Source organism: Euphorbia lathyris, chromosome 1 (genome assembly GCF_963576675.1).
Source record: "Euphorbia lathyris chromosome 1, ddEupLath1.1, whole genome shotgun sequence".
Classification (NCBI taxonomy): Eukaryota; Viridiplantae; Streptophyta; class Magnoliopsida; order Malpighiales; family Euphorbiaceae; genus Euphorbia; species Euphorbia lathyris.
In genome coordinates, this window is record NC_088910.1 from 29,930,510 (window position 1) to 29,942,564 (window position 12,055).

The window sequence follows — 12,055 nt, forward strand, 5'->3', positions numbered from 1 at the left end:
TGCACCAGATCTGGCGAGTGAAGCATGTGTGTGGATGTCAAAATCTACTTTTGAGAATGGTTACAGTTTTGATTCCTATGGACAATTAATGATTTTTTTATCCCATAAAATATTAAAAGTAACAACCTTTTTAATGGGCTGTTACTGAAGTTTGTCACTACACCTTCAAAAAAATCACAATAATTGTTGTGGATACCTACAAAGTAAACCAACTTGTTCAAAATAGATACCTCTATCCTATCTTTAGAATGCATCTTCCATCTTGGCCCACAATATATATCGCCCTAGCTTATCTTTAAATCCAAAAGCAAGATAATAAGGTTTCTTGCACACTAAATTGTTTATAACTTATATATGTTATGAAATTAACCTAAACTCGGGCACATTCCAGTCTCTCCATATGGAGTGCTTTTGTCTGTTCTTTTGAGCAGGTCTCCTTTTTGCTTCTTCTCTTCTTGATCTTTCCTTGAATTTCTAGCACTTCACTATTAGGGTTTCTCTGATCAAATTGATTTCCTCTTGATCATCGCCTACTTTCATTTTCTTTGGTGGGTGATTTGGCTATCCCGCTGCTGTTTCTTGCTGTGTTCTTCGACCTAGCCTTACCGCTTGGTGTTGGGGTTAGTTTTTCTATTTTCTTTTTCTCGCCTGAAGTTTCTTGGTGTGGTTCTTGGTCTTGGCTGTTTCGGTTCTAGCAGAGGCTATCCGGCTCCCATTTTATTGCCGCTCTGTGTGTGGGGGATTGGATTGGCGGTCGATGATGAATAAAGATAAAGGGATTGTTGATGCTTATGCTAAAATGAGGCTTAGGGAAGAAGAATCGGAGGGACTAATTCTAGGAGAGTCCTCTTTGGGCGTCTCGGAACAAAAGCGGTTCTTCGTATTAGGGCAATTTCTTACTTCAAAGGCTATTCACTTTGAATCAATGAAGAATACTCTGGCTGCAATTTGGAAACAGGTCAAGGGGGTTACAATTACTGAATCAGATAAGGAAGGCAGATTCATCTTCCAATTCTATCACGAGCTTGATATGGCTCGAGTCTTGAACGACGGACCGTGGACCTTTAATCAAAATCTCCTTATTGTTAGAGAACTACTGAGCACTGAACAGGCATCCAGTGTTGAAGCTAATGACCTCATCATCTGGGTTTAAGTGTTTGATCTTCCGATTGGCTTTCAAACTGAGGCAACTTGTCGCGCCATAGGAGACCGGATTGGTAAGTTCATCGAAGCTGACCCAAAGAACTTTTCTGGATTAAGATTCAGTTTCCTGCGGATTAAGGTGTCTATTGATGTTCGCTTACCATTAAGGAGGGGTATGAAATTGAAAAGGAATGGGGGAGATTGGATTTGGGCGTCCTTCCGATACGAAAGATTACCTCAATTCTGTTTCTTTTGTGGAATCATAGGACATGCTGACAAGTTTTGCATTAGACTCTTTGATTGTCAGGAGATTCCGTCTGATAGGCCGTATGATAGCAGCCTTCGAGCTACTAATAGACGAGCGGGGATTCAGGTCGGAAAGGAGTGGCTAAGGGATCCTACTGAAGGGAATGTACAATCTGATATGGTTGTTTCATACATAGATTCTATTAGCATGACAGAGCATCAACAACAGTTACTTTTAGAGGAGGATGTAATTATTCTTGATACTAGGAGGCAGCGTATTGAGGAAAATGTTAGAATGGATACTAACTGTGCCGATCAGTCTAATATCGGAGAGGGTGCGGGTCCTGGAAATCAGGCCCGCAAGGGATTATGAGTGTTCTAAGCTGGAACTGCCGGGGCTTGGCTAATCCCCGGACGATGAATGTCCTTCGGGACCTTGTTAGGGCCTATAACCCAACGATTCTATTCCTTATGGAAACGTTAGCTACCGAAAGGAGTGTGATTGATATTGGAAGGAGGCTAGGTTTTGATGATTGTTATGTTGTGGGTAGGCAGGGCCATGGGGGGTATCGCTCTCATGTGGAAGTCGTCGGTTTCCATCTCTGTTTTAGGTAGTTCTGCTAACTACATTGATTCTACTGTGTCGGTCCCTCATATGTGACCTTGGCATCTTACCGGTTTCTACGGTTTCCCCGAAAGAAGCCGGCATCGTGAGTCGTGGGACTTAGTTCGCTCTTTAAGAGGTAATCCTGATATTGGGTGGTGTTGTATTGGAGACTTGAATGACCTTCTTAGTCAATCTGAGAAAAGAGGGGGTAATAGGAATCCCAACTGGCTTTTGGAGGGTTTTCAGAAGGCTACAGAGGATTGTGGCTTAGCTTCAGTGGGTATGAACGGACATCAATTCACTTGGGAAGTCAGTCGGGGGTCAGAGAGGTGGATAGAGGAGCGGCTGGACAGGGCTATGGTCAATGCTCGATGGAAGGAGAGGTTTCAGGATGCAACGGTTAAGAATGTCATTACCATTGGCTCGGATCATTCGGCTATCTTTTTAGAATATAAAACTTGGGTAACCAGAACTCCTACAAAGAGATTTCGCTTTGAAAATTTCTGGTTGTTAGAGGAGGGGTGTGGGGCTGTTGTTCAACAGTCATGGGGGTCTGCGGTTTTGTCGAGCTTGCCTGAAAAATTACTTCTCTACTCTAAGGCTCTTATGGAATGGAGTGCTGGTCTGGAGATGAACTTTGGGAGGAAATTATCTGGTATTCGAAAGGAGCTAAATAGAGTTAGGGGAAAATTTGATACATATAGTATTTCTATCTTCAAGGCATTATCTGACAGCTACCGGGTAACTCTTCAACAACAACATGATTTTTGGTGTCAACGGGCTAAGTTGTTTTGGCTTAGGGATGGTGATTCGAACACCAAGTACTTTCACGCTCATGCCTCGGCTAGAAAAAGGAACAACGTTGTCAATGCTCTTAAAGATTGTAATGGAGTTTGGAGGGGTTGGGATGATGGTTTAGAGGAGTTACTTACTAACTATTTTGAGGAGATTTTTACGAGTTCTGGCTGTGTTGATGATGAGATCACTTCTCGGGTTAGGGGCCACCTTTCTGAAGCTGATATTGAGTGTTTGATGGATCCGTTTACTAGAGAGGAGGTCAAGGAGGCCTGTTTTGCTATGCTTCCGAATAAGAGTCCGGGTCCTGATGGTCTGAATCCGGCATTTTATCAACATTTTTGGAATATTGTCGGGACGGATGTAACTAACAGCTGTTTGGCGACTTTGAACTCTTCAACCATTCCCCCGGGGCTAAATGACACTTTGATTGTCCTTATTCCTAAGAAGAAAGGGGTGGAATATGTCACGGATTTGCGTCCGATTTCCCTTTTGTAACATTCAGTTTAAGATAATATCCAAGATGTTAGCGAGCCGGCTGAAATGTGTTTTACACTCGGTCATTTCAGAATTTCAGAGTGCATTTCTCTCAAGAAGGTTGATCTCGGATAACATAATTGTTGCATATGAGGCGATTCATATGTTGAAAAATCTTAGGAATGGTAGATATGGGATGGCGGCCCTTAAGCTTGATATGAGTAAAGCTTATGACCGTGTGGAGTGGGGTTTTGTGCGTTCCATGGTTCAAACTATGGGGTTCCTGGACAGGTGGGTTTCTTGGTTAATGATGGGCGTAACGTCTGTCAAATATTCAATTCTTCACGGAGGTAAAGAAATTGGTCCGATTACTCCTTCTCGGGGCTTGAGGCAAGGTGATCCTTTGTCACCGTTTCTCTTTCTGATTTGTGTTGAGGGGCTGTCTACCCTTTTCTCTTCAAAGGAAAGTGAGGGGGGTTTACATGGTTGTCGGATTGCAAGGTCGGCCCCGAGTATTTCTCATTTGTTTTTTGCCGATGACTGCATGTTATTTTTCAGGGTGAGTAGTGGTGAAGCAGAGATTATTCATGAGTGTTTACAAATCTATGGTCATGCATCGGGTCAGCTTGTGAATTCTATGAAATCTGCAGTAATGTTCAGTGCTAATACTCCATTGGATATTAGGCATCAGGTATGTGGAATTTTGGAAGTTCAGGAAGTTAGAGAGCATGGGTTGTATCTTGGGGAGCCTATTAATGTGGGAAGGAGTAAGTCTCATACGTTCGGTTATTTAAAGGATCGGGTCAGGGACAGGGTGACTAATTGGAAGGAGAAGTTTCTTTCTCGTGCAGGGAAGGAAATTTTGATTAAATCGGTTATTCAATCCATCCCTACTTACATTATGAGCGTTTTCTTTTTACCGGACCAATTTTGTTCAGAAATTAATGGTTTAATCAGCCGATTTTGGTGGAATAATTCTAATGATTAGGGAAGAGGAATTTCTTGGATTAGTTGGAAGCGGATGTGTATGTCAAAAGGGGTCGGTGGCATGGGGTTTCGGGATCTCCGGGTTTTCAATCTTGCTCTTCTTGCCAAACAAGGATGGCGCATTCTTTTGTATCCTAATTCGTTGGTAGCTCGAATCCTCAAGGGAAGGTACTTTCCAAAGGGCTCATTTCTGAATGCGGAGATTGGGCATAATCCGTCATATGTATGGCGAAGTATAATGAGAAGTATGGAGTTGTTGAAGCAAGGTTTGAGGAGGAGGATTGGTAATGGGGTCGGTACAGCGATTTGGAGTGACCCGTGGCTCCCCGATACCTCTTGCCCTTTTCCCGAGAGTATGCCGGACTTAACATTTGGGGATGGTTCCGTGAATTCGTTACTCACCAGTTCGGGCGGATGGAATTCTGATCTGTTGGCGTCGGTTTTCAATTCTCGAGATAAGGGGTTAATCGAGTCTATTCCGTGTAGAAATATGAATAAGGAGGATGGCTGGATGTGGATTGGGGAAAGAAATGGTGATTATTCAGTCAGAAGTGGCTATAGAACTGCTATGAATTCATTATTGCTTCCGCCTTTTCAACAGAATATTAATTGGAATGGAATTTGGAAGCTTGAGGTTGCGCCAAAGATCAAAGATTTTGTATGGAGATTGGCGTCTCGTTGTTTACCGACGATGTCCAATTTAGCTTGGAGGCATAGCTCTCTTGGGAATTTTTGTCCGCTTTGTAAGAGACAAGGTGAGAATGAGGATCACGTGTTTCAATTGTGTGAGGTGGTTGTGCTATCTTGGCGCATGTTCTTTGGTGATGATAGAATGATCGGAATTAGTTCTTGTCTCGGTTGGTTTTTCACGGGTTTGTCTGGGACGGGTGGTTGCGATGGAAGGATGATTAGTAAGGTTGCTTACATTCTTTGGGCGTTGTGGAGGAATCGGAATCGAATGGTCTGGCAAGGGACTTCTGGTCAGGCCGATCAGATTGTAGCTGCTGCGTCGAGTGAGAGGGAGGAATGGCTGGCTGCCCGTCTGACTCGTTGCATTTCTCGGCCAGTCGTTTCTCCGGTTGCTGCTCGTTGGGCGTGTCCTGCTTCGGGGTGGTCGGCGTGCAATGTTGACGCATGGGTGTTTAATGATAAAGGCTTTTGCTCCTTCGGTTTCATCTGTCGGGACGATATGGGTGGATTTATGTTTGCGGCTAATGGTGTGTTGGGAGGGATGTATGAACCCGTGATGGCTGAAGCGATGGCGGTCCGGGAGGCTTTATCATGGTTGAAAAGCAAGAAGGCGAGCAATGTTGAAATAAGGTCGGACTGTCTAGTTGCGGTTCAGGCGATATTAAAAGGTTCGTCTGGTTTTTCGTATCTAGATGAGATTTTTACGGATTGTAATTGTATATTGAGAGAATTGTCCAATGTTGTCATTTCCTTTGTTAAATGTTCAGTGAACTCAGCTGCTCACTTGTTAGCTCGAGCGGTTGAGTCGAGTTCTGTTCGTGGAGAATGGTTTTGTCCTCCTCCTTTGATTGTTTCTGTTTTGTCTACTGATTGTCTATAAAGGCTGCTATTTCGTTCAAAAAAAAAAATTGTTTATAACTTTTTATACATATTTATGAGAAAAATGGTTAGAACTTTATTTTTATTTTTTACTTTTATAATTTAGTTGCTCATTAATGTAAATTCATATTATTTTATGTATTAACAATAATAATTATCAATCAATAAATAAACAATTAATAGTAATAATTAATTAACAACTATGAACTAATAATAACCATTGAAACCAAACAGATGGAAAGAAAGAATAAAGAAAACTAATATATAAAAGAAAAAACAAAGAAATGGTTATGGATGTGATCTGAAGTAAGCCAAAAGACCAACAAGAGGTGCATTGATGTACGTAGTTGGCTCCGAATGTACAAAATCAGCTCTTGAATCACTATACCCATCTTTAACATCAGGTCCACCCACAACAGCTCCGACTAACAAGTTAGGATTGGGAGTTCCACTGCCGAAGTATGAACTTCCGTCCTTGCAATCAATTCGATCTTGGTGCGCATCTACTGATGGCAAAGACGACCCTCGATGGTGTATTTTTTGTGGAAACTTTTTCCCATATCCTACCATATATGACATGTTCAAGGGGTTGCTTCCTAGTATATAATCAACCTGCACCATTTTAAAAACAACACATGTTATGTGTTAATAATTTTACAGCCAAAGGCTCCAGCATTGCATGATTTTTATTTATTTGTACCTGTGTTTTGGCCAATTTGACAAGCCTAGCAGAAGTGGCTACCACATTGCCGCAATGGATATCTCTTTTGACTTGATTTAATACACGAGAATAAGCTAGTAGAAGGAAGGACATAGCAGTTGTATGTTGCATGTTACTTCCTCCTGGTTTGAATAGAAGTCCACCTATAATTATATAATTTTGGTTCAAGTGACATACTTCCACTTACGAATGTCTCTTTGAACTTGGAATCGTGTATACACAACTACAAAATTCCTAAATTTTGATCCACCTAGGACTCGAATACTACTAAATTTGAAGCGTGAACAAGACATATATATACAATGATCACAGAAAGCAACTATACGTACCTGGAGAGTATGAAACCGAAACAGTAGGAGATTCAGGCAACACACTGCATACAAACCTCTCGGCATCTCTAACGATTGGATTCGAACTAGAACTAATCGAACTGTTCAACATCTATATGTATATACAGTGAAATAAATAAAACAAAATTATTTAATTAGTAATGAGAAGATGATCTAAAGAAAAACCATGTTATACATACTCTTGAAACAAGCACATTAATGCCAGCATTCTTATTATCCCATCCGAATTCAGCAAAACTGCGACCAGGATTAGAGATACCATTATTATCTTTGACTAGTATTTTTTCTAAATTCGTTATGTTGTTGAGCACGTAGTCCATGTAGCTAGGTTTCTTAGTCGCCTTATATAACCAAGCTGCTGCCCATATTAATTCATCCTGGAGATAATTCAATGTAGCTAATAATTATCCTATTAATATATATCATGGTAAATAGTGAGCAGAGCAGTACCTCATAGCCACTGTAATCACAGTAAAAAGGGCACACCCATGGTCCAAGAGCCTCATTGTATGATCCTCGGAAAGCATCTGCAAATTCGAATATCTAATTCAACATTTAAACAATGTTACTACTAGTTGAAGAAGTACAATTAATGGTTAAACATGACGGCTCAAATTGAAATGTGCACGTACGTACCATTCTAGCTCTTTTAAGAAGCCTAGCAGAATAAGCACGGTTCATAGGCCTAAAAGCAAGGGCAGCAGAAGCAAGAGCAGCGGCGATCTCAGCAGAAACTTCGGAAGCAGGGAAGTGTTTAGAGGCTGCAAATGTTGTTCTAAGAGTGTCCATATCCTCAGGTCTTTCCCAGCAATTATGATCAGAATAAGGATCACCAACTTGAACATAAACAAAACCAGGAATGCTTGTACATTTTAGAAAATAATCGGTTGCCCACTTAATAGCATCTAGAGCATTTAGCTGCTCTTGTCCCATGTATTTCCCAAATTCAACCACACTCCATGATAACATTGTTGTTGAAAATGCCATTGGAAAGTTGAATTTCACATTGTCTCCAGCATCATAGTATCCTCCCACCAAATCAACCTTTGTTTTCCAATCAACAAACATTTAAATTGAATTCGAAAAAATAAAATAAAATTATAAGAAAGGGGAAAAAAGAGACATACACCAATCTGAAAGCCATCACGAAGAGCAGAATCCTTTCTCCAACGAAGCCTTTGAGAAGAAGGTAATTTCCCAGACCTCTGCCCTTCAAAGAACAGTATGCTTTTACCCAAAGCATCATTATAATCATAACAATTACCCAAACCTAAACCCGTTATCATCACCATTAATATCAAAAATCGCCCTGCAGATAAATCCATCACTATTGCAGCTAATTAATCAACTTAATTCTCTGATACCAAATTAATCAATTAATTACTAAAATGCTACATATATATACAAAAGGAAGAAATTAATTAATTGAATATAGAAATATGAATGGAGATGAAGAGACTTCACGCAGAAATGGAGGAAAGGAAAGCATATCCGATGGCTCCGTACAAGGTGAACGTTTCTGCTATGTAGTTACAATGTATTTAGTTTTCTGATCATCATTCATGTGGCCGCCGGAATTTTTTATTTACTTAGCAGTTGCCAACATTTCACTTAATTTCCATATCAAACAATCATTCCCCTTTTATTTAAGGTCATCGCTTTTTTAATTTTATTTTATTTTGACAAAAGCTGTTATATGATAATTGCCATTTTACTCTAAGCTAAAGAAAATTGAAATTATAAGTTTCAGATCACAATATATTTGAAAGCCTTGAATTGATTCCGTACATTTGTATTGTTAATGTAACACATATATTTATATCATATGCTAGTACACTCCTTGTTAAATAATTGGGTAAATAATTTATTAGTCCCCTACTTTTTACCTAACACACTGTTTAGTCCTCCTATTTTGAAAAACACATTATAAGATCCCTAACTTTTGTCAATATTAACTCTTTGGTCCTTTTGTCTAGTTTTTTTAGACTTGTAACCGTTTTATTTTAGCATAAATAGACATGTATAAAATAACAAAGTAACATGGTCAACTTGTATTGTACTGTAGTTGTCCTAAAAGCTAAGATATGTTCGGTTAAAAATCTAAAAAAATAGATAAAAGGACCACATAGTTAATATTGGTAAAAGATAAGGACCTTAAAATGTGTTTTTCAAAATAGAAGGACTAAAGAGTGTGTTAGGTAAAAACTAGGAGACTAATAAATTATTTACCCTAAATAATTAGAGGATTTAATTGAATGAACTTATTGTATTAATGTCAAATTGAAATTTGACAATCTAACAAATCACTCCATTTTATATTTGTTTATGCATACACTTTATTTCTTTATGCACAAATGCAGTACCCACCCAAGCTATATCTATACTTAGTGATTAGGGATATATGCCAGACCCAACCCAACTCAACCCCTTTTACACTTAAAGCCCACTAAGGAGTTGCCCCTCATCTATAGAAGCAGCTCCCAAGCCACCAATAAAACGTCGGATTATTTTCTCTCTTACTTAATACATTATTTCTCTATCTTTTTCGGAACTAACTTGGACGTCAGAGTGTTCCCAAAGATCCCTCCCGCATAGAGAAGTCACCTGATCCCAAAGGCCAATTGGTGTCCCACATATCTACATTACTTAGTTAGTTCATTTTGAACAACAAAATCTTAATGTCGATGGAGCAGAAATTGGTTGTTATTCTAATTTTTCAAATTGAACGTAGAAGTGGTTGAACTTTAGCTAAAACCGACTCTAGAGGGAGCCGACTCAGGAACCCGCTAAGGGCCTTCAATTTAGAATATATCTTAATTAGGACATCCGATTTAAAGGCCCTTTAATCTTAAATATATTTTAAATATAATAATTATTTAGATCTCAATTGTTAATATATTTAAAATAAAATATAATGGTCCCTTTAATAAATAAAAATTGTACGTGAAAATTTAAAATATATTCTAATGAATTATAAACAAAAAAGTATTTCATTAATAATTGTCGGTTACGTATTATTATGCTCACCATACCTTTGTTTACTCAAAATCAAAAAGATGTTTCACAATTTCTTTAAATTAAACAACAACCGATATTCAAAAATCAATTGGGCTTCTTTTATTTCTAAATTTCACTCGTGGCCTAGGCCATGAGACGGTCTTGGTTATGCTACAGTTTTTTTAATTAAATAGAATCTGTCATTCTTTAAAGATCTGAGCATCCCAACGAGATTGATATCCCCAAAAACCAAAAAACAAAAACAACCAAAATATTATTAAAAAAAAATGAAAGAATCGAACAACAAACAAACAACCCAAAATAAGAAAAATGAATACAACTCAAAAGAAACTAGCTAAACCTATAATGAATCATCTCACTAATATCTTCAATAATAAGATGATAACAAAAATATAGAGCCGAAGGCCACCAAAGCTGACTGTTGGCTGATAAACCATGATTGGCAAGCCAACCGCAACCCAATTCCCTTTCTTAAAAATGTGAGACACTCTAAGCTGCATTTGAAAACAAAAAAGTAAGCATTAGGCTAATCATGATGAATCTTCCAAGAGACATCAGAAGTTTTTTCTGAAAAAGATTCACCACAAAAGTTGAGTCAAGTTCGAGCCAAAGAAGAAACCAACCCTTACAAAATGCAATATTAATTAATAGCATAAATAACACTCTTAAGCTCGGATAAATAGGCACAAAATGTCTTGTGAGCAAACATCTCGAATTCCTCAGAATGGCCCCACCATGAGTGAGGCCTGGAGCCCTGAATGCTGATCTGTTTGTATTGTTCTTCATCCAATATGAAGTGAACTTGCTCCATATGACCTCGACAACTTGTGGAGCCTGAGGAATTCTAGCTACAACATTTAGCTAAGAAACGACAAGTCGTTCAATTATGAAGCTTTTTTAAGGTGTTAAATGAGTGATAACGTGACACGCATTTGAAGCGTAAAATAACAAGATTCTGGATTTCATATAGTATAATTGTAATTAGGATAGGCATGTGCATAGGCTAGGAGTGCGACCGCCTATTGTCCATAGCTAAAAAGGGTCCAACTTTTATTTTATATATATATATATATATTTAAAATTTTATTATAAATATTGTTGTGATATCCTTCTGCATAAAAGATAGACCAAATAATATGATATTTCAGTCCTAGGTTCAAATTTCTTTTTTAAACTTTAAACTAATTTATTTATTTTAATTAAGAGGCTCTTATGTTTTATTTTCCTAGAGCCCTGTCAATACCGTTCTGCTTGTAATTAGCGACAAAAATAGCCAATCAAGTTCTTGTTGTCCTAGGATCTTGGAGAAAAAATAGGATCTTGTGATAAATCCTCTTGGCGATTAACCTTACGATCGTCGTTCGGTCTCCCAATGGAGACCCTTCAGCCACCCGTCTTCGGCCGGCCGCCGGCTGACCCTCCGAATCCGTTTTCTTCTGATCCACAGGGGCCTTCTTAGTCGAGATTGAATCCTGGTGTGGAGCCACCATACAAGAACTGGAGAGACCTATTGCTGAATAAAGAAGTGCTACGGGATTCCAAGGTTCGTGAAAACCTTCGTGAGAATGGGAAAGTGGTGATTACTGTTGATGAGGCAAATCCTTTATACCCAAAGGTATCGTTTGACTCATCCCTGAAATAACAATTAACAACTCAATAGAATAGTGCCCTAATCATTAAGCTGGTTGGGAGAAAGCTGGGATATATTACCTTGCACAAGAAGGTTTCAGATTTGTGGAAGCTGATTGCCAACTTTAAGATGATGGAAGTTGGGAATGGTTTTTATGTTATTAAATTTGATGACCCATGTAGACACCGAGTCGGAGGACCTGTGACGAAAACCCATAACAAGACGGTTGAAGCGGTCGGTTCCGATAATTTAAAGCAAAAATAATAATAAGAATCACGAGAGGGTCTGTAGGGGTTGCGGTCGTCGAGTGGACGGCTCGCGGGTGCTCAGCGGCAGCCGGCGCGCGCCCGACGGCAGTTGGACGCGCGTCCGGCAGTGCCGGGCGCACGCCCAGCGGCAGCGGGGCAAGCACGCCCAACCTACGTTGGGCGTGCGCCCAACATCCGTCGGGTGAACGCCCGACGTCCGTTGGGCGAACGCCCGACATCATTGGGCGAACGCCCGAACGACGT

At 39.5% G+C, this 12,055-nt stretch overlaps 1 protein-coding gene across 4 annotated transcripts; it reads right to left on the reverse strand.

Annotated features, from left to right (window-relative positions):
• Positions 1-5,965: 5,965 nt before the first annotated feature.
• On the reverse strand, positions 5,966-8,492 carry LOC136226333 (endoglucanase 8-like). Of its 4 annotated transcripts, none has more exons than XM_066015009.1 (8): positions 8,360-8,492; positions 8,023-8,204; positions 7,532-7,939; positions 7,346-7,422; positions 7,075-7,132; positions 6,875-6,986; positions 6,525-6,688; positions 5,966-6,436 (listed from the first exon to the last, which is right to left on the reverse strand). In XM_066015009.1, the coding sequence occupies exons 1-8, from the start codon at positions 8,382-8,384 to the stop codon at positions 6,113-6,115; spliced, it is 1,350 nt and encodes a 449-aa protein (XP_065871081.1). In that variant the 5' UTR covers positions 8,385-8,492; the 3' UTR covers positions 5,966-6,112. The 4 variants fall into 4 exon arrangements, with proteins under 4 accessions (XP_065871081.1, XP_065870935.1, XP_065870876.1 ...); XM_066014863.1 differs by having other exon boundaries at positions 6,525-6,667; positions 7,075-7,272; positions 7,346-7,438; XM_066014804.1 differs by having other exon boundaries at positions 7,075-7,272; positions 7,346-7,438.
• Positions 8,493-12,055: the final 3,563 nt, after the last annotated feature.

What these genes read in the sequence shown, in the direction of transcription:
- LOC136226333 (XM_066014804.1), bottom strand. Translation starts at nt 8,384, where the DNA reads ATGCTTTCCTTTCCTCCATTTCTGC. An exon ending in GTGATTACAGTGGCTATGAG is followed by an intron (nt 7,273 to 7,345) that starts GTACTGCTCTGC and finishes AATTATCTCCAG; the next exon opens with GATGAATTAATATGGGCAGC. An exon ending in TTCGGTTTCATACTCTCCAG is followed by an intron (nt 6,689 to 6,874) that starts GTACGTATAGTT and finishes ATATAATTATAG; the next exon opens with GTGGACTTCTATTCAAACCA.